The 23467-nt window shown below is 35.1% G+C and overlaps 2 protein-coding genes and 1 long non-coding RNA gene across 7 annotated transcripts in view; 1 reads left to right on the top strand and 2 right to left on the bottom strand.

Moving 5' to 3' along the window:
- ice2 (interactor of little elongator complex ELL subunit 2) overlaps positions 1–12218 on the bottom strand; it is a 36370-nt gene extending 24152 nt beyond the window's left edge. The window contains exons 1-9 of the mRNA XM_001344415.7: positions 12084–12218; positions 11892–11999; positions 10036–10321; positions 9478–9597; positions 9091–9225; positions 8892–9008; positions 6554–6710; positions 3030–3214; positions 984–1448 (exon numbers count right to left, since the gene is read on the bottom strand). Coding sequence (XP_001344451.3) covers positions 984–1448; positions 3030–3214; positions 6554–6710; positions 8892–9008; positions 9091–9225; positions 9478–9597; positions 10036–10321; positions 11892–11999; positions 12084–12097 — 1587 coding nt within the window. The 5' untranslated portion in view covers positions 12098–12218. The remainder of the gene's footprint in view (positions 1–983; positions 1449–3029; positions 3215–6553; positions 6711–8891; positions 9009–9090; positions 9226–9477; positions 9598–10035; positions 10322–11891; positions 12000–12083) is intronic.
- An 18-nt stretch (positions 12219–12236) lies between these two features.
- LOC141381024 (uncharacterized) lies at positions 12237–14755 on the top strand. The gene is made up of 3 exons (XR_012400517.1): positions 12237–12305; positions 12528–12620; positions 14629–14755. It is a non-coding gene; the product is annotated as an uncharacterized lncRNA (long non-coding RNA).
- The window catches only part of roraa (RAR-related orphan receptor A, paralog a), a 526177-nt gene continuing 517361 nt past the window's right edge, over positions 14652–23467 (bottom strand). For 4 of the 5 annotated variants that reach the window (XM_073942163.1, XM_017354088.4, XM_073942164.1 and 1 more), the window contains 2 exons: positions 22578–22690; positions 14652–21629 (listed from right to left, as the gene is read on the bottom strand). In XM_073942163.1, the coding sequence (XP_073798264.1) occupies positions 21465–21629; positions 22578–22690 (278 nt within the window). In that variant the 3' untranslated portion in view covers positions 14652–21464. 5 annotated transcript variants of the gene reach the window in all.

Below are 23467 nucleotides of genomic sequence, written 5' to 3'. Positions count from 1 at the left end.
GGTTAAACAGTAATAATGTGAGTTTAAATGCCATTTTACATGACATTTATTGCCATACTACTGAAAGCAGCAGCATATAGGTTCACCTCAGATCTGGAAAATAGAATAAACTAGTTGTAATTCAACTTTAGAGCTGTGACTCAACACATTTCAGTGATTCAGCATCTACCTTTAATAATGTTAAAGAGGTTTATTATGTATTAATTGGATTTTAAACCAAACCATTGTGCTGGAGTGCAGTAAGTGCACTGTTCTTTGCTTCTGAATGGCTGTATTTAAATTGATATCATTTTTCATCTGGTGCAAACAGCCAAATTGCTTATCACTGCAAATCTCCTCACGTAGCAAGATGTTAGGACATGGAGTTACAGTGTAACCCACCTAATGTTTACGTTCATAATATTTATAGTATATGCTAATTAATAACCTCCTCATGTGGAACTCTGAATCTGCGTCTCATTTCAGAGGCTGCAGGTCGCATTTTCGGGCGCATGCTTTGAGCCTTTCTGACTGAATGAAGCAAATACGCTGTTTTCCAAGGCAACCCGGGGTGCTGAAATATAATTGGCTAAAGTGGCATCGGGCTAGTTTAAATAACCAAAACAAAGACAGACGTTCAGACACGTAATGGACATTTTTAAAGCAGAATATCTGACTTCAGCATTGTTTTTCTGATAAACAAGAATGTTCACTGAGCATGTTTCTTAAATATCTGCTATTAACGTATTATGATATTATATAAACGTAATATGATATTTTTATGCTTTAGAAGAGTCAAAAACTGACATACAGCACCTTTAAAGACTTACGACGGAAATACTAATAAAGACTAATAACATCAAACTTTAAAAAAAGCATGAATGATTGAAAATCTTGGCAGAAATTTTGATTCTGCTCTTGTCAAATGTTTTTGTCGGTCAGAACTGTTTTTTAATTGAGTCTTCATCTTGATAATAAATGATGTCAATTAAATAAACACTGACCTGGGCTGAAGGTCTCTGTGGGGAAACAATGTGGTCGATGATCAGTCGTCCTTCATCCGAATCTGAATCAGGCTCCGTTTGGTCATCCTTCAAGGATCTTGGCCGTTTGACAGGCGGACACTGAACGGAGGGCGTTTCAGACTCTTCATTTCCATGTACAGCAGTTTTTCCTCCATCATCCAGAGTCGTGTTTGTTTCAGCTTGCTCCTCAGGCACAGTTTCAGGAGTGTTTTCAGATGGTGAGGTGGGTTTTTTTGCATCTGAAGGGTCTGTCGGTTTCTTGGGGCTTGGGGTAAGTTGAGACGGAGCTGCATTCGGATTAAGGCCGGTTGTTTTCTTTTTATTTTGGTCCTTTGCTTTCTTAGTGGGCTTGTAAGACTCGCCGAAGGACTCCAGATCTGTGAGGTCAGTCTCGAAATCCATACTAGTGTCGTCAAACGTCACCACACTTCTGGAGGTTTTATCCTGAGTAGAGAAAATAAATGTAAATAAATGTTTTAGTGCTGCGCAAAGATTAATTTCACGCAATTTTTTTTTTGACATCATATGTGTGTGTACTGTGTTTATTATTATGTATATATAAATACACACATGCATGCAAATATTTTAGAACATTTTTATTTATAGTTAGACATTAAATTTATACGTATATAATACAAATTATATGTTTTTAATGTATGTATCATATATACATAAATATACATATGCACATACAGTATCTTGTCAAAATACACATTTACTTTTTTATATTTATTTATGATTTTTTCCCAAGCTTTAACAAAACATTTTGCACAATCAAGGTTGTAAATTTTTCCCTACAGTGACCCGCCGATATATATATATATATATATATATATAACAAGGTAAATTCAAACACAATTAGAACAGAAATAGATGAACATATAATAAAGCAAAATGGAATAACTTTACAGTATTTTATACATTTAAAATAAGACAATATCAAATGCAAAAGTAATAATAAAAATATATTTGGATGTGACATTAATCCCAATTAATCTTAGCCCAGTGTAACTGGTATTTTAAATATTTGTATATAGTTTACCATAGAAATACAATAATAGCTTTTCCTGTACAATATAGTCAAAGATTTGATTTACTTTGTATATTTAGAATACAATATGAATATTATGCTAATTTGTTCATCTTTAATGAAAGTGTCGACTAATATATTATTTAACACTAACGGGAAATCAACAAATTAGAATAATGTCTGAAGGATCACATGACTGAAGAAATGATGCTTAAGATTCAGCTCTGAGCAATTAACAGGAATAAATTACATTATAAAATGTATTCAAAATAAAAAACAGATATTTTAAATTGCTATATATATATATATATATATATATATATATATATATATATATATATCAATATATCATATATATATATATATATATATATATATATATATATATAGATAGATAGATAGATAGATAGATAGATAGATAGATAGATAGATAGATAGATAGATAGATAGATAGATAGATAGATAGATAGTGCAATACTTTGGATCAAATAAATGCAGGTTAAATAAGCAAAAGAGACTTTTTAAAAAAATATAAAGAAAAATCTACAATATAAAATAATTGTGTAATTGTGTTTAGAATTGCACTTAATAATATGGAGATTATTATGGAGATCTATTAATGTTATATGACAAGAATTGTATTTTATTGTAATGACAAATTAAAATATTAGTATACTACTATATATTAAGTTTTATAGTAAGTTATACAATATAGTACAATGTAGTAAGTCTAACAGAGCAATATAATGAAATTGGTTTTAGATTTAAATATAAAGAAAAAAACAATAAAAAACTGTATACTCATATCTTATTTATAATTATGATATATGATAATATTTATTTTGTGACTTTTTTATTTGGAAAAAATCGTTATTAAAACATTACATTTTATAGGTAGCCATTAGTACAACGACTGACTCATAATTCATCTTCAGTAGGTTATAAACTGTCCGGAGTTTCATCCTCCTCTGTATTTCTCCAAGAACTGTTCTCACCTCAGCAGGAGGAGTGGTTTTGAAGCTCAGCTCTTCTCCAGTGACGAAAAACACTGGTCTTGTTGAAGTCTTGGAAAAGAGCAACTTCAGGCTCTCTTCGTGAAACAGTAAACTCCTCTCTCTGCAGCTCATCTCCGTCTTCAGTAGAGGAGCATCGATGAACGCTGTCTTACTCTGACAGATGCCTGAAAAACAACAACACTCACCATCACACATCCCATTACAAACTAAGATTTTTTTAGTAAATGAAAACTGAAACTAAGCCTAAAACTATAAGTACACTGAAATAAAATCAAAACAAACACTATAAATTAAAAACCAAACTAACAAAATGAGGTAAAAAATTGAGATAATTTGATAATCAGATAATCTGACCTGCGGCTGTTTAGAGAAAACTTGCCGATGCGCTTTTTCAGCCAAACACATCAGTCAAGCGTATGATTATATACTCAAACATCTTGTCTATATAAACATAACACATGTCTTTCAGTGTAAAGGAATTTCAGTGATTAAAGGAAAAGGGTGCAAGCCTAAGCTGAACACTCGTGGTCTCTGATCCCCTCAGGCGGCACTGCATCAAGAATTGTCATTCATCTATAAGCGATATCACCACATGAGCAGGGCCAGCGTGTCCATAGAGGCGACCTAGGCGGTCGCCTAGAGCGGCAGTATAGAGAGGGCGGCGTCTGCGACACCTCCCTTACCACCTGCGTCCTCAGTTGTGTCCGCGACACCTCAGATATATTCGTGCATAGACGATAGAATAGAGAGGGCGGCATCAGCGTCACCTCCATCAGTACCCGCGTGTTCTCAGTTATATCCGCGCATAGGGCGGCAGAATTGAGGTCCGCGACACCCCCGCGTCCTCAGTTATATCTGCACATAGGGCGGCAGAATAAAGAGCGCAGTGTCCGCGACACCTCCCTCCCTCAGCACTTGCGCATCCTCAGATATATACGCGCATAGGGTGGCAGAATAAAGAGCGCAGTGTCCGCGACACCTCCCTCCCTCAGCACCCGCGCGTCCTCAGTTATATCCACGCATAGGGCGGCAGAATAGAGAGGGCGGTGTCCGCCAGACCTCGACACCTCCCTCCCTCCCTCAGCACCCACACGTCCTCAGTTATATCCGCGCATAGAGCGCCGGAAAAGAGCTCCGCGACACCTCACTTAATTTTCATAACCGGTCACTTTCGTTTTCACATTGGGGTTGAGGGCGGCGTGATCGTCCTCTGCCAAGAGCGGCAGTTCAGCTTGCTCCGGCCCTACACATGAGCACTACAGCACTTCTTTGGAAACCTTTGTCAAGTTCCACAATACGCATTTAAACCCACAAATGCCAGTTTAAACAGTACTGTGCTAAATGGAAGCCCTATGTTAACGGTGTCCAGAAGCCCCATCAACTTCGGTGGGCTCGGAGGTATCTGGGATCACACAGTGGAAATGTGCACTGTGGTCAGATGAATCCGTATTTCAGATATTTTCTGGGAGAAATGGATGCCGTGTGCTCGGGAAAAAAGGATCATCCAGACTGTTCCCAGCAACAAGTCCAAAAGCCAGGGTCTGTCATGATAATGGGTTGTGCCAGTGCCTTGGCAAAGGTAACTTGCACTTCTGTGATGCATTATTAATGCAAAAAAACTACATAGCGACTTTGGAGCACACTATGCAGCTTTCTTTTTCAGGGATGGCCATGTATATTTCAACAAGACACATCAAAACTTTATTCTGCACACATTACATAGTTCTGGCTGTGGAGGAAGAGGATACAGGTACTTGACTGGCCTGCCTGCAGTCCCGACCTGTCTCCGATAGAGAATATGTGGCACATTTGAAAGCACAAAACGCAACAACAAAAACCCCACACTGTTGCCCACCTATTTATTACACCTGAAACACTTCATCACTTGGTGTCTTCAGTCCCTAAGCGTCTTTTAAGTGTTGTGAAAAGGAACGGCAGCATTACAAAGTGGTAAACGTGCTATACAAGAACCAAAATTAGAATGTGTTTATTTTGAAAAAATAGTAAATAATTAATGAGGAAGACTTTAAATAATGTTTGTTATATTGTCTGACATGGAATACAAGTCAAAGTAAACTTAGAAATCACTACATTTTAATTTGCGGTTTCCATACTGTCCCAACTTTTTCTGATCTGGGTATGTAGAAAAAGGATAGCACAAGAGTTAATGTAAACTGTGCCCACATTTAACTGTTACACTAATTGTGTTCTGTTAATACTGATACTAGAACTTGAAACTCTGAACTAGAATTACAAAAAACGACACACATAAAAATTAAATAGAAAATATAATAAATAAAACTAAACTAAAACTAACAGAAACCATTAATGTAGAGCTGCATGATTTTGGCTAAAATGAGAATCGCGGTTTTTTTTTGCTTAAAATAAAGATCACGATTTTTCTCACGATTCTGTACATGTAAATTAAAGGTATGGTAAAAACAAACATATGGTACAACATCAATAATAATATTATGTGTATGTCTACTGGTTTCTATAAATAATTCTATTCTACTTATAGTAGTTCTGATGTTGAATTATTATGTTTGAGATATATGCTTGCACTCTGTCATATTAGACAAATTCATTCACCGGTAAAATCAGACATTTGCCATTATCAGATTATATTCAACAATATATAGGCTAGAGTAGTTATACTGACATTGTAAACATTTATTTTCATGCACAGCTGTGGGATCGCTATAAAAGAAAAAACATCAAATGCTTGCTGTAATCATAACTCTGAAATGTGATATGATCATTTAAATGAAGTGCACACTTTCGCTTTCATTCTGACTGCTAAGAGCTGTCTACACTTCGCGCGCGGCTCCCAAACGATCACTCTGTGCCACAAACAGAATATTATTTACAACTGTATTACCTGTTACTCGCAACATGCAGGTTCTGTTCACTAAAGTAGACGCGCGCACGTCTATCATTAAGTAAAGTGTGCGCGCGCCCTTTCTGTGATAACAGCTAGGTCAGCAGCTCACGTCACGTGTGATTTCCCGATAGCGAAAACATCATATTAAGAGAAAAATGACATTTTTAGGTGAATTATACCTTATAAATACAGTATGTGACTCATTCAACATCATTTGGAGGTGTCAATGTCACTGAGCAACGTGTGTGAAACAATGAAAAGACTCGTGCAGCCGCCTTTTCTTCTCTCCTGAACTTGAAAATATGATTGGCAGAATCGTAAAAATGCTGGATTAAGATCGTCTAGGGGGTCGAATCGAGATTGCGATCTTTTAACGATTAATTGTGCGGCTCTACATTAATGAAAACAAACTAAAATAAACTACATTAACTAAAAATTCATATTTAAAATCGAAATATAAAATAATATAAAACTAAATTAAAACTAACAAAACACACGAACTAAAGCTAAACGAAAATGTATCAAAATGTAAAATCTCCAAATAAAAACTTATTTAAAAATTCAAAACTACAATAACCTTGTTAAAGAACAGGCATTAAAATGGCAGAGGAGTTCTCACCTTTCCCAGGATTCATTCTGACCCACACTGGCAGCTCCCATGATTCAGTGAGCTCAGAGCTGTTGTTCAGGAGCTGAATGAAGGCCTCTTTGGCTAAGCACACATGTGGCTCGTATGTAGCGCTCAGCTTTTCTGCATTACTGTCACTGCTGATGGCCTGGAGACATTCAAAGACATCAAGACAGCCCTGTATTACATCCATAATAACAGCAGTAAAGTATGGAGTGCCACCAGGTTCTGTCTTAGGTCCACTCCCGTTTTCAATTCATATGCTGCCAATATAGCAGGGAATTAACCGATTCCATGTAACTTGGCTTATACGATTAGATTACAAAAATTAAACACTTTTAATTAGAGTAAACTACTTTTTAAAGGGATAGTTCACCCAAAAAACAAAAATCCTATCACCATTTATGTATGTAGCGCTCAGCTTTTCTGCATTACTATCCCTGCTGATTGCCTGGAGACATTCAAAAACATCAGGACAGCCCTGTATTACATCCATAATAACAGCAGTAAAGTATGGAGTGCCACCAGGTTCTGTCTTAGGTCCACTCCCGTTTTCAATTCATATGCTGCCAATACAGCAGGGAATTTACCGATTCTATGTAACTTGGATTTTGTGATTAGATTACAAAAATTAAATACTTTAAATTAGAGTAAACTACTTTTTAAAGAGATAGTTCACCCAAAAACAAAAATCCTATCATCATTTAATCATCCCCTGCTTGTTAAAAAGCTGTTTAAGTTTCTTTCTTATGTTGAACACAAAAACATCATACACTGAGGAATGCAGAAAAGCAGCAACCATTGAGTTCAATGAAATCATTTCTTTAAAATACTCATAACCTGACTACAGTTACCTTATAGATTACATGATTACATAGGGCTATGTATTTTGACTATATATTATATTATACTATATTATTATATTATATAAAAAATTCCCAAAGACAAGTGTGCCAAGCTTGTGGCATCATATTCACAAACACTAGCGCCTGTAGTCGCTGCCAAATGTGCATCAACAAAGTATTAAGCAAATGCTGTGAATACTGATCTACAGGTGATTTAACAGGTTTTTATTTTTAATAAATTTGAAACAATTTCAAAAACTCTTTTTTTACATTGACATTATGGGGGATTGTGTCTAGAATTTATGAATAAATGAATTTAATCCATTATGGAATGAGACTGTAACATAAAAAATGTGGAAAAAGTCAATTGTTATGAATACTTTCAGGATGCACTGTGTGTGCATATATATATATATATATATATATATATACATATATATATATATATGTATATATATATATATATATATATACAGGTTTATCAAAGCATAAAATATAATAATATTACTTAAATACATGTGACACCAAAATAACAGTCACCTGTGCATTTTATTAGACAACAACAAAGACTTTTGAAACCTATATTTCCTATTGACCTTAAATTAAACATGCATCTTTTTAGTCAATCTTTAATAGTTTATCTAATGAATCCCTAAATACACAGTCATATTAAAGCAATTAAATAATTCAATCTTTGCTTGAAGTACTATAAACTTTACCTGTAAAGCTGCTTTGAAATGATTTTGAGAAGCACTATTAATAAATGTGTACTCAACTGAACATAAAACGACTTTATTTACAAAAGCTCATGAAGTTTAAGACAGATGCTTTTGTTTTGCTCCTCTTTTTAGAGATCCTGGGCCTCTCAGTCATAGGGTCTGCTAGATTCAGAAGACCAGTGGTTTTGAATCTCTGCACATGTTGTATTTAACATGCAGCACATGAGCTCTAAACACTATTAAGTGAACTTATACTAAAGGGATACTCACACAGATGTATCTGAAGCAAATATCAGTAGTGCCCTCTAGTGGTTAAAGACACATATTGCAGGAACTGAAATTACCTTGTATATGAACAAAGTACATGCTAAAAATAATTATAAGAAAATGACAAAACATTAAGTTATTTAAATAATTATTTTGGGGTGGATTTTTTTTTACGATTAATATGTATAATAATAATAATAATAATATTAATAACAACATTTAAATAGTATTTATGATCCATAATATATAGGACGATAATATATCAAATATAATCATATATAAATAAATGTTTCTACTGAACTTAAAGGAATTTCTTTTAAATTTTTCTTTGTAAAATTTCCATATTTTATTAAACAATGCAAAATAATAACAATGCAAAAAAAAACAAACACAATAATCATTTAAATTTAATTACATATATTGAATATTTAATATGTAAATATTTTATTTATTAATCTGTTTCTTTCTTTACTCACACAATGACAGACTGGTACTTACATTGTGTACTGAATGTGCTTTTTTAGCTGGAGGAACCACTTTGGCCACACTCTCATAATCTACAGCAAGTGGAGTGTTTGCCGGTATCGCATTTTCTTTTACCATGTCTGTTTTACCCTGAGAAGAAAAACAGAAAAGATATGACACAAACACCAGTATGTTTCACACAAGCTGAAAACAAAATATAGAATATAAGTACCATCGCCAGAATCTGTTTCTCAAAGTTGAGCGATATTGTACACACAAATTTTAGACTGGTCAGACTTGTAATCTCCTGAATACCGTAAACCTGTGGGTAACTCTTCACATGATCCAAGCAGGCGGTAAAATATTCCTGCAGAAGAAAATAAATAAATAAGCAAATAAATAAATAAATAAATAAGTAAATAATATTCTTAAATAAATTAAATAATGAATATATTATTTTTATAAAATTATTGTTTATTATTATTATTATTATTACAATTATTATAAAATAAATGATAAAATTATAACATAAAAATACAAAAAAATTACACATTTTTGCACAAAAATTTAATAAAAAAAAAAATATATATATATAAAAAAAAAAATTAATAAAGAATACCTCAGTGTAGCGGATGGCATCTGCTGGCATGTAGTTGTACCCATCAGCATGCAATCTGGAAACCTCTTGCAGGTATTTCATAAACTCTGTCGTTTCATTCCTCACCAGCTCGATCAAACGCTTCGAAACGAGAGACAAGATTAGACAAGAACCACATTAAAACAATAACTCTGCATATACAACTATAATACATTAAAACTACAATATTGCATATATGCTCACCGGCCACTTTATTAGGTACACCTGTCCAACTACGTTGAACATGACAATGAGCTCACTGTACTCAAATGACCTCAACAGTCACCGGATCTCAATCCAATAGAGCATATTTTATATTAACGGGAGATTGGCCTCATGGATGTGCAGCCGACAAATCTGCAGCAACTGGGAGACGCTATTATGTCAGGATTAAGGCAGTTCTGAAGGAAAAAAGGGGTCCAACCCAGTACTAGTAAGGTGTACCTAATAAAGTGGCCAGTGAGTGTATAACTATAATACATTAAAACCACACTGTGTGTCTGCAAAGCTGATTATCACCCCTAAAAGTTGAGCGTTTACCTTTGAAGCTTTCTTATAATTCTTGGATTTGAGCATGCTGATGTATGATCTGCGTTCTTTTGCATTGATCTTGGTGAAGCAGGGGTACGGGACTAAGGGTTCAGGAAAAGCTGAAACAACAGAGTTCTTCTCAGGTGTAGATTTGGCTTTTTGAGTTGGTTTGCATTCAGCCGTGGGCTCGTCTGCAGCCAAGGCGTTACTAACATCTGAAACTTCGTCACACTTCGCTGGCTGTGATCCTGCATCGGCCTCTTTCTGACCAGCGTCCTCTGGTTTTACACCAGAGCTTTACAAAAAAAACAAAGAAAAAAATACAGCTCAATAATATTTAATAGTTTTGCATTTCAACTTTTCATTTTTGTATTCAGATAAAGTAGAATGAAACCCAGTGACTTTGATGGCATTGGATATTTATGGAAGAAATTATGTTCCTATTTATGATTCATCCATATTTAACATATCGTCACCATGGAGTTATAAGATTCTATCTGAGTTCTGAATGATTTTGAGGTAATGACCTTCAAAGTTTTTGCATTCCATATAGCAAATAATATGTGTGTGCCATTTGTTTTTTCTTTAATAAAAAGTCTTAATGTACACAACTTATAAAAAACATTCCATAATGTAAATAAGTTGTCATTAAATAAGAATATCAACAACTCAATTTTGACACAAATGTCAGACAAAACCTTATAATTCTAGGGTGATGACATGCTGCATTAATAAAAAAGGAAATAAAGTAGTTCTAATAAAGAAGTTAATACTTTTAAATGTACCACATGTTTTTGGACTTTTGGAGGAAACCTACGCCAACACGGGGAGAACATGCAAACTCCCCACAAAAATGCCAACTGACCCAGCCAAGGCTCAAACCAGCGACCTTCATGCTGTGAGGCAACAGCACGACCTACTGCGCGTATTTCCTAACTCTAAATAGGGAAATCATATCATGCATTATAAAAAGCGACTCCCATAGGATGGAAGTGATAGGTTGAGGCTCGTCATTTAATGGTGCGTGACTGTCAGCTAACGCGCTCCATAGTGATAAATACACGGATTCGGTACATGTGATTCAAAGTGGAGCGAAAGTCTGGGTTTTAAGTGTGTGTTTGAACGGACATGTACACATAATTAATAATAAATAATAACATCTAAAGATGTCGATCTTGGTGGGTATTTTTTTCAACAACTAATTTCGGCCCATATGAGCATAGAAGGTTAGGAAAGCAGTTGAATGCTTTCATCATAACGCTAGATGTGTGCATTTTTAAAGTGCCACCTGTCATTTAATGTAATCAAATAAAAGAAATCTAAATAATTAAGAGATTCATTCGCTGCTCTTTAATCAGAATGTATAAGTTATACAGTGAAGAAACGGCTAATGAGATTTGACAACTTGATTCAATTTCATTATAATAACTATTCATTTTAATAAGCTGAACTGTTTGCTAATTTATTTGCAGCTAATGTATACTATTTATTTTTTCTTTTGTAAATAATAATAATAAAACATATTACTGACCATTTAACTGTTTATCTACAATGAAACTGCTCCAAATTAACCTATTTAGGTTTTTTTAATCCCTTATTATGGTTGGCATACCCTTTATTTTCACCTCCCACTGTTGACAGGTATGCCCCAGATTAATAAAGGGACTAAGCCGAAAATGAATGAATGAGTTCGCAAATAACACTTTCATGAAATTATATTATAAAGGAGAAACTCTGAATGTGCGAATATAAAACCAACTTTACCCCAATCTAAATGAGTTGTTATTCGTTTTTATGGACTAACACTAAATAACACTCGGTCTCCCTGCAGAACTGAGGTAAATTACCAGCTTTACTTTACTCACCTGTGTAAAAGAGCGAACAGTTCTTTGACGTTTGGCGCCAGAGTGAACTTTTCAAAGAGATCTCTGGAGAAAACATAAGGAGTAGCGGCTGCAGCTTCTTCTACATCCCTGCAGATAAAACACCGTCCATTACACAGCTCAACGTAAACATCACGAATAACTTTAGACAATGACAACATGGTGGGCACCTACCATTTTAACTCCATGGTCTTTGGTTTGTTTTTAACTTTTAGATGTCATTCATATCTATCGTTAATAAGACACCGTACTGACTCTTGAGCTTTGCACGTTGACGTTTCTCCATCATAACAGTCCTAATTCCCGAATGTTCCGGGTGGAAACAACACGTGACATAAAGGTTCCGCTTCTGATAAAACGTTGGAATAACCGTCCATCGTTACTAACCGTCAGTCGGTAAGTGCGTACAGTAATTAGAGTTAAGGTTAACCACATATTCACCACGATTTAGATACGTTAAACATAGTTTAACCATGTTATTTGTAGCAAAATTGGATATATAGCCTAAATGGTTAACCTTAAGCCACTGTTCATTCATTATAGTTAATTCACAGTTCTGAGGTAATATCTAGCCATTCTGACTTCACTTTTCATAATGTTATTTAATTTATTTCTAAGAATTGCGGGTTTATCTTCACCAACGTGACATAAAGGTTCCGCTTCTGATTAAACGTTGGAATAACCGTCCAACGTTGCTAACCGTCAAGCCTGGTAAGTGCGTACAGTAATTAGAGTTAAGGTTAACCACATATTCACCACGATTTAGATACGTTAACCATAGTTTAACCATGTTATTTTTAGCAAAAATGGATATTTAGTCTAATTGGTTAACATTAGGATACTGTTCATTATGGTTAATTCACAATTCTGAGGTAGCGTTAAGCTAACATCTTCTGACTTCACCTCTCATGTTATTTTATTATTTTCTAAGAATTGTGTTTTTATCTTCACAAAGAGTAGTCATCAGATTTGACTTCAAATACCATTGTTAAACCATTGTTATAATGTACAGGTACCACAGTTTTACCATGGTATTTGTAGCAGAACTTGATTATATAGCCTAAATGATTAACGTTAGGCTACCGTTCATTTATTACGGTTAATTCACAATTCTGAGGTAATATAGCAATTCTGACTTCACCTCTCATGTTATTTATTTTTATTTTTTTTCTAAGAATTGTGTTTTTATCTTCACAAAAAGTAGCCATCAGATTCGCCTACAAATACCATTGTTGTAATGTACATGTACCATAGTTTTACCATGGTATTTGTTGCTAAACTGGATATATAGCCTAAATGGTTAACGTTAAGCCACTGTTCATTCATTATAGGTAATTCACAATTCTGAGGTAATATTTAGCCATTCTGACTTCACTTTTCATAATGTTATTTAATTTATTTCTAAGAATTGCGGGTTTATCTTCACGAAAAGTAGCCATCAGATTTGACTTATAAATACCATTGTTAAACAATTGTTATAATGTACATGTACCATAGTTTTACCATGGTATTTGTAGCAAAACTGGAAGTATAGCCTAAATGGTTAACGTAAGGCTACCATTCATTTATTATGGTTAATTCACAATTCTGAGGTAATATCTAGCCATTCTGACTTCACTTCTCACATAATTTTATTTCATTTTTTTCTAAGAAATGTCAGTTTATCTTTATAAAAAGTAGCCATCAGATTTGACTACATAAGCCATTGTTATAAAAAAGGTTATAATGCGGAGGTACCATGGTTAACATTCTTGTTTTAATTACAATGTTTCATACATATTGGTTAATTTTCACAAGGGCATAAAAGTCACAATTGGGAAGATGATGGAATTGTTAAATAAAAGTAACCCAAATAACGTACTATTTTCCAGAGATGGGTTGTGGCTGGAAGGGCATCCGCTGCATAAAAATATGCAGACAAGTTGGCGGTTCAATTCACTGTGGCAACCCCAGATTAATAAAGGGACTAAGCCGACAAGAAAATGAATGAATGAATGAATAAATAACGTACTAAATAATAACTGTAAATAAAGTAAAACCCTTACTTTTTACAGCCTGAATTCCAACATGTTCACTTTAATCTTTGGAAATGGCAAAGACTTTTGAGATACACATAATTAGCGTTAGTTTATATAAAATTTGCTCTCATTTAATTTATTTGCTTCTTATTTACTCACCTTAATCCAGTCTATCAAACATATAGATGACCTGCTTTTTCAGTAAAGTATTATAAAAGGCTTTTAAACTGAAACTGTGGCCTTTATTATGGGTATTTAGAAGCAAAATGATCAGTATGTGCAAAAAACTGTACATTATTTACAGCATTATTAACGGTAATGTGATTCTTTCACTTTATAAGACCTCAAGCGTATTGTCAGGAGCCATAGGTAGTTATTTGTTTTGCCTGTATGTTTTATGAATCACCAATGACTACAGTTTCAGCTAAAAATCCATTTTAATGTTCTACAGAAAGCATTAAATCATTTTAATTCTCATTTAAATGTTTTTTAAAAATCTTTTAACATTTATAATGCCCCTATTTACAAACAGAAGCCTGTTTTATTGTTGATGTATGCGTGTAATAGTCCACTGCCATAATTAAAGCTTCACAAAACTGCTTTATTTCAATCATATTTGACACTAGGAGCTTTTAAAGTGAATTTTTAAACAGCTCCCCATCTCTTTTTCTGCTGTGGAACTTCAACGACACAATCTGCAGACAGAAGTATGACACACATTGAATAAGAGCCCATTACAAGCGGTAAATTTTATTATGGGATAACAGCACATAAAGCACATCTAAAATCGATGTGTCCAATGCACTTTTAATAAAGGTAATATTAAAGGTACAGTTTCTAAGTACAATATAACAACATTCATATTAGAATGAAAAGTATTTAAAAGACAACATTAAATTTCTTATTTTTCTTTACAGCGGTATTTACAAAATGAATCAAAATACTTATTTCCATATTTAAGAATCAGACAAACGGAAGGAGCAAAACCACTATTGAGAAGAGACTATCTCCTAAAGAGAGTTCCAAAGAGCTGAATAAAAAGGTACATGATCGACTGTCCCCATTTTAAGATCAGTAGCAAACATGTGACGTAAAAATATGTGACAAACCGCAAACCTGTTTTCTGCTTTTTATCCCCTCCCCCCGCCCCCCGCATGTTGGCAGGAGCAAAATGCAACCCGTCCCGCTCCAGCCCTTGTGCCCTTCCCTTCAGCTCAACGAGAAATAGAAGTGTAGTATGCATCATACACATATGAACACTTAAAATACATTGCATTAGTCATTTTGTTCCATAATCGTCAACTTAAAATCTAATCGGCAGGAAACAACAAGGAGAACACGGAGTGGATTGTCTATTGTCCGCCATTTTGTCTCTGCGAATATCCAAAATACACCCAACCGACTGGATGAAATGTCCCATGTGAAGTTGTTCGGAGGGAAACGGAAAGAGAATGTCAGGACATCACAGAGACCATAAATGTTGTTTCCATGGCTATAAACAAACATGAAATGCCTCATTTACATACGAAAAATAAAAGTCGGGAACATCAGACAGAATTCACTTACGAGTGCAAACACGGTCGAAAAAACGGTGAAAACAATAACGCACGAATATATTTTCTGCATCCTGCACCACTGAGAGGCACTCAGCGTCGTTTGCTAAGAATTATTGCAAGTAGATTCTGCCTTGCTACAAAGATAAAAACAGGAAGTTTCGCAACAAAACTTCGCACAACCGCTTTTGTCCTGTACAGTTTTTAACACTTAACCATGTGAGTGTGTGTAAGTGTGACTTTGAAAATGAAAAACAAAACAAAACTGAATGTATGAAAAAAAATATATATGGAGGGAGCCAAAAAGTGGCAGACAATCCGTTAGTTAATCGCGTGTTTAAAGTCCTTCCAGCGTCCAATACAAAAAATAAGCACTGGATAAGAAACGCCTCCCAAAAACGAACACAATACTGCTGCTTTTTTTTAAATTATCCATTTTGTAAGCACAATTGTCAAAAATTTAAAACTGCAACGTTTAACTTAGCCGATACTTGCTAATAATCTTAAAAGTGGGAAGGAAACAAGCCGTGTCCCAAGACTAGCACACTGATACAGGTACTCGCTGGGTATTCGAAAGTAAATTTACTACTATCGTAATCTTTATCATTATAGTTATTATAATCGTTATTATTATTATTATTATTCTTTATCGAGTCCTAATATTAATAATGCATCAATACTCAGTGAAATGAATGGACTAAGAGGGTGGCCTAGTCTATGAATCCATAATTTTTGTTCACAAAAGTAACTTACCTAGCACCACACGTCAGTATAACACAAAAATTAATGTCCGCACACCCTACCGCTAATCGAACTAAGTCTAAAAGAGAGAAGTATACTCAAAACAGATATTGTACAGCATGATGTGTCTGATAAAACAGATAAATATTTCGCACTGAGCAGGTCTTAATAGCAGTATTCTCTTCTTACCTATACAGACAGAAGTTACAAAGTTACTTTTATACATGTGATCGATAGAACATTAAATATCGTGAATTAAAAGCCGAAAGGAGGACAGGGAAACGTAGCTGTACAGGCCGTTTTTGACGTTCGTAGTTCTCCACCCGGGAACAGAACTAGTCAATATACAAACAAAACTAAAACGAACTGAAAAATGCAAAGCGGAAAAAGAAATTAAACGCGATAAATAAGAAAATGTATTTACATGCAGATGTTCAAAGCCTATGCACAAAATGAATCATAATACACCATATATATTATTGCTTGACATTCGTTTATGGCTAAAAGACTTTTCTTTTCGTCTATTATCTAAACATAGTTCACTTTTAATAACGCGCGTCAGCTGTGCTTTAGGAAAGAAAAAAAACGCAAGGAAAATGAGTGACGTAAATCTTAGTAACCTTCAGCTCGAATGCTGTAGCAAGCATGACACATTTATCAGAATTGCGAGAAGAAGAAAAAAACGGTAATTGTGCCGAAGTCCGTGAGTGCATAGGCCTTGTTGCATAAATCTAATTGAAATGTTAACGTCGAAGTGCGGTGTGTCATGCTAGTACAGCCTTGTCAACGGATTTAAGCTCAGTGCTACGTAAAATATTTTAAATCCTGGGAAAGTAACGTAAGATCTAACATACAGTTCACCATCTCACCCTGCTGCGCCTGATCGTTTAAAGCCTTGTCTGGGGGGTTTAACCTTAAGCAGACATTACAAATATCACAAAACACACAGACTTCCGCTTGTATATGCTTTCGCATCCACGTACGGATGTATATTGCTTCTTACAAAGAGGGGACCACAATTAACGAAAATAATAAAGAATTTACAATAAAGACAGAGGGAAAATGGATCTTCCACCTCTACACGTCTAAAAATACCACAGATTCGGAGCTGTTTAAGTACCTTGTGTTAGAAAAAATAAATTTTTGTCCCAAAAAAGTTCTCATAGCATATTGCTTTAAAACGTCAAATACAAATTACACTGACAAAATACGACATGCAAAAAAAGTGGCAAAACGTGACAGCTTTTATGGTGTTGTTCTGAATGAAGATCATTGGACAGCAAAGCTTGTTCATCAAGGGGACTCCACAGCAGTGGTTACCCTGTAGAAACCCGTATTTGTCGAGCGACGGACGTCTCAAGGTGGAGCAAAATCGTGAGGAGGTATTTGGCACATAGACTCGAACAATTATCAGCGACAATTAAAACAAATCCCAATCCAGAGAAGAAGAAAAAAACGCACGTTGTAGCTAAGTAAATTAGCGTAGCACGCTTGAGGTTGGTATCTTGCTTTGTTTGAGTATAGGGAATTAGATCTTGGGTGACTTGATAAATCCAGTGGCCTACGGGGGGAATAAATGAAATGACACATTTCGCATTGTTTATGATGTACAACTGTCTTCCCTTGACTTGACAGCACTCATGCTAGTGAATAACGGGGTGCGACATGAGCACGAAATTGCCAAAGATGAAAAATGAGGATTAAAGAATGAACAGTGACAGATTTGTACTTTTAACACAATACCAGGTTCTTTTTTTGGTTCAGTTCTGTTCCTAGTGAGCTGCCTTGTATGTTATCTACATAGGCAGCATAATGTAACGTAGCAGAAGTGGTTTAGATCAATCTACATTCACAACATGTGTTTTGTCTCGTCTCACAATTGATATCTAATGTGTTTTAAGCAACACAATCTCATGGCAATTCGTAACTTTTTAATTTAGCAGGTAATTCGTATGACTTCGTACAATCTAATTTGCACATTTTAGTACGATTTGCTCATCCCCCAATGACGGATGGAGGGAGGGGGGGTATGGGGGTTGTTAGATGCCACGCCTCCTTTTTAAAATCGTATAATTTCGTACGAATTAGCTACTTAACTGACAAAACGTAAAACACTTACGTTTTCTCGTGAGATCAGGCTGGTTTTACGTTAGCAAGTAGCTATGCTAAATACATTCTACTTTAATAACCTTCATTAAGTTAACATTGCTATGCTAAACACATTATACATTAACAAGCTTCACAAAGCATAAACTTTGGGTGAGTATTAACTATAAAATTAAATTAAAAACATTTTTTAGTATAGAATAGGATGTAATTAGCACGCCATGTTGGAAGATTTTTTTTTTACCGCAATACACAATTTAAAAGCAAATCAGTGTAGCACATATTTACTAATTCTCACCATTCTGGCAACACATTTTTGCTGTCTAGATAGGCAACAAAACCTTATTACTTGGGCTATTGTACATAGAAAACATCCCTGTCCACTACAAAAATACCATGTAGCATGTTTGTTTTCTCTTACAGTTGATTTCAATTTAATTTTACACTAGCATGTTGCTATGCTAAAAGAATGACACAGCACATGCCTTAAAATTTAAACATAAATTAGTGAGGGGGAACACTTTTATTTCCCAACTTTTATAAATGTTTGTTTAACAATGTCATGTAGGCGGCACCTATTTACCAAACGGTGTGTCTTCTCTCAATTGATTTCAATGGAGTTTTTACATCAGTATGCTGCTATGTTAAGTATTGAGCAAATTTCCCACAATTGTTGGGTAAATATTGCACTATTAACAGCATTTTGTCATTATTTATGATGCTGAATGGCGTAAATTCATAATTATCATATCTTTTGATCTCATATCTCCATGTTGGAATGGCTTTTCAGCAATATACGGCCAAATTTGGTCAAAATAAAGTAGTGAACACACATTTTTCGCTATGTAGGCAGCTCACTAGGTTTGGAACTGATCGCATTATATCAGTTTTCTCAATCATCACCGCATCTCTCTCCCTGAGCCGTGTAGTGCACAAACTGCTGATTTACAACTAAACATGAACCTGGATTGTCATTCATGATGGAATGCATTGACTAATCGTTTAGTGATGTGGTTTACTTATATTAAAAATGCTATTTATTTGTTCTAAACAGGCCATCAAGATCAAATTATTGAGCTTTAGATGTAACATAGAGCTGACTAACATTTTTTTTTAGCTACCGGCTTCAGAATCGAGTTAGACAGACTCTTCCCTGAGGAAATTATGGGGGGAATGACACAAAAGCTACCAAGATCTATACTGGATGTTTGTCAGAATGTCTGTAAGCAGGTTGAGGATCAATAATGTTTATTTTTCTCCTTCTTCTGGATTATTGTGGGATTTTCTAAGTAGTTTTTTTACTGGAATGTTACAATACAACAAATCTTTTTGTTATTTAGACTCAAAAAAAAAAAAAAAGCAGGAAAGACCACTATGGCACATTCAAAAGACGTACAAACACGCGCAACACACAACAGTTAGGTATTTCCGAAAAATAGCACTATTACTACAAATGTCTTGTTCTTCGAAAAAGACAAATAAAATCATTAAAAAAACACACATATTCTAATTATTGCAGGATTAAGTGCTAAATCATTCTTCTTTCTTTCCCTTTTTTCTCTCATAGGCTTCATAAGCACTGTACAATGTTACAAAAATAGAGGATTTTCAACCAGACAAGGCTTTGAATATGTCTCTTTTTGTATTTTTTCCTCACTCTTACGTTCCCGACGAGCGTTGTTGCTGGGCAAAGACCCTCACAATAGTCGGTTTAAGTAAATCAGCCAACAGATCTGGTGGACCACCACTAGAGGGAACCATTAAACAGCAAATGACGTATGGAGAAAAAAAAGGGTCTTATTTCACTGAATAGACCCCGTGTGCTTAGGTTCACAAGAACTAGAGCTTAGTTCCAGTTTAAATGACCAAAAAAAAAATGATTATACACTCCCAGATCACATGACCCGCCTTTCCCCAGCACCAACCTCCGCCTCGCGCAAATAAATACACAAACACACACGCAAACACGCACCCACCCTCAGCAGCGTTGGGTTTCCAGCAATCACTCTCCAGAACCGTGGTATTTATACATGCAACACATCACTAGGTAAATATACAAGTCTTAAATTAAAGAAAGGTGCAAATAAAAGTGCCTTATCGATTTTTCACAATTAAGAATAGTCTAGCTACTAAATATCATACATGTTATTTAAAATAGATTCTATAAACATTATTTTTTTTTCTTCTTCTGTATAGTTTGTACTTATGACCGTATACCCTGTAACACGTTAGAAAACAGGTGGAATGGACCCTTTGCATTGCATCGATGTTTGTGGTCAGACCGTTACGTTACGATAAAACACCGTTCCAGAGAGGGACTTAATAGCAGATGGCCTTAAACGATATCACTAAGCAACTATGATAGATGGAGTCTCTGACGGCTAAAAGCAATCGCACGCTTTACGACTAGAATTACCAGAATTCTACACGTTGTTCCTTCTTTTTTTTGTTGTTGTTGTTTTTTTAGTCCTCGATTGTCCGTAGAAAGGTGCTGTTCGGAGGTGTCTTCTTCTATGTATCTCTCTTTCTCTCTCTCTCTTCTTCGTTTCGCATCCCAAAAACTAAAATCCAAGGGAAGGAAGAAACCACAACATATGCTTCTACACTTGTTTTGGTGCTACTATAACTGCTGGAACAGTCCAGATAATCAGCTTTTTTTATCGCAACTTCATTCGTGGCTTGAGGAAGGGGCTGCGAAAAGTTTAGGTGCTCTCTCTGGGAATCGTTTTGGAAACGAGTCAGAACTATTTATGCTGATGGTGACAAATCGCCACGGGACGGCTCTGGAAAGGAACGAGAGAGAAAGAGAGAGAGAGAAGGAAAAAAAAAAAAAAGTGTCTTCATCTTCTCGTCCTCTCCCCTGGGCTCCGAATCCCACCTGTGTCAGTAAGAGGGAACAAACCCCCAAAAATAAACCGCTGGAGTCCTACCCAGTCCATTATCATCATCTCCCTGACGAAAAAAAAATGGCCAAAAAAAAAAAAGGTTAGGGGGGAAAAGTGTGTGTGTGTGTGTGCAGTGTGTCGTCCATCCAGGTGTGTGTGCATATGTGTGTGTGTGTGTGCAGGGCACTGCTAAAGTGTCTCAGATTGAAGCTTGACATTCCCCACGGTGTGGCATCAGGGCGCAGGGAAATGCTACCCGTCAACGGGCATCGACTGCTCAAAGTCCGATCCGAATAACTCCTTGTACAAAGGGGGGAAATGTGCGCGGACAATGTCTGGGTATATTGCTTTGAACGCCGTCAGCTTTTCCGTATGCCGGCTGCACAGGGCTCGCAGCGTGGACACTTTGCATATCAACTGCGGGAAGAGAGAGAGAAAGAGAGGGAGATTTTAAATTGGGAGAAAAAAAGACCCTGTAGTACTCGGTCAAAAGGCAAAAGGCAGACCCTCTAATCCGCAGACACAACACAGATGGTCCCAGGTTTTCACACGACATTCGCTAATCTTTCGGCCGCCAGACCAAATGCAGCTTTGCGGATGAAGTCATATGAAGTCAAAATTGACCCTGTTTGCTTTTTAATTATTGTCTCATGGCTGTGTAACACAAGGGCTTTTAAACAGAATGTATGTGTGTTTAACAATATTCACACATCGATTTTATATTCCATTTTTTAAAATGTAGTGCTGTTATTTACTAAAACTAAAGCTATGAACATGTTTTTTTTTGTTACCGGAATAAAGGTGAAATAAGATTAAATGTTAAATATTAATAAAAACTTTTAATTAAATATGAATAAAATTAATGTTAAAAATTAAAATTTAATTATTAAATAAAAAGAGACATTTTGAGCTATAACATTAATTTATCTTAACTTTACTAACCTCAAATGTTAAGTACTAAATCTAAAAATACAAAGAAAAAGCAGTTAAAAGATTTCAAAATGTTATAATAGTATTATTTTATATCAGTTATTCATCTAGTTTTCAATTATTTACAAATTATAAAAAATGTAGTATCAGTAATTTAAATTAGCTATGAAATATAATATAATATAATATAATATAATATAATACAATATAATATAATAATATAATATAATATAATATAATATAATACAATATAATATAATATAATATAATATAATATGATATAATATAGTACTATTCAATAATTTACATTTTTCTATATAATGCAATAAAATATAATATAATATGAAGTCATATAATATGATATCTTCATATCCCAACACACACATTTATTATTTTTGTATTAATCTATTTTTAATTAATTATTTTCTCCTGTACCTTTGTCAGTATGCCGTCCTCTCTGTGGTTTTTCTGCAGAACATGTTGGAGGGCCAGCTGGATCTTCTGCTGGAGTTTCTCCACCTTCACCTTCTCCTGGAGCCAGGATCGGTCTAAAAACACACACGCAAACACACACACATCACATCATATACGAGATGTGAAATTAACAAGGCCGACATGCAACCAAGTGAGAAAAACAAATGGAACATAATGAGGCAAAACAATTATATTAAATATATTACAGCTGTTGCGATCAAAGTGAAATGTGAAAATTAATTTAAAATGTTACTTTAGATCTGCATTTGCTGCATGGGAAACATTTCTGTTGTGCTTAGGAACGGAAATGACCAATCAGACACCATTGATTTTGCTGAGTTGAATTCTTAATCTAATCTGCACTATTCTTGCAAATTCTCTCATCATTAACAACAAGCTACTGATAGCTGTCAGGACTCCTGGCTGATCGGCTGGTTCTATCTGTTCTGTTTGTATTAGCCACATGTTCCTTTGTTTGTGCTCCTGATTGTTTCTCTCCACCTCCTCGTTCTCATAATTTTAGTTGATTTGCTTCACCTGTCTTTGCTTATTTTCTCCTCATTAGCTCCCCTATTTATTCTCTTGGTTTCTGCTGTTCAGTGCCAGATTGTTGTTTGCTTCTGACCCTGCAACATCAACTATAGGTAAACTTAATGTTTTTAGTTAACCTTTTTCTGTTTGACTCCAGGACTCTCTCCCTACCTTCCCAGCTTTTCTGTGTAGTCCCTGGCTTGCCCGAAGTTTTTGCTCTTGTGCTGCCTGAGTTTTTGATGTCCTGGACACTGGCGTGGTTCTGACAATTACACCTGCCTCTGTTTCTACTGGCCAGTCTATTTTTTGTTCCTGGTTAT

This window comes from Danio rerio, chromosome 25, assembly GCF_049306965.1.
Source record: "Danio rerio strain Tuebingen ecotype United States chromosome 25, GRCz12tu, whole genome shotgun sequence".
NCBI lineage: Eukaryota > Metazoa > Chordata > Actinopteri > Cypriniformes > Danionidae > Danio > Danio rerio.
The sequence above is the reverse complement of the archived record's forward strand: the minus strand, read 5'-3'. Positions and strand labels throughout refer to the sequence as shown.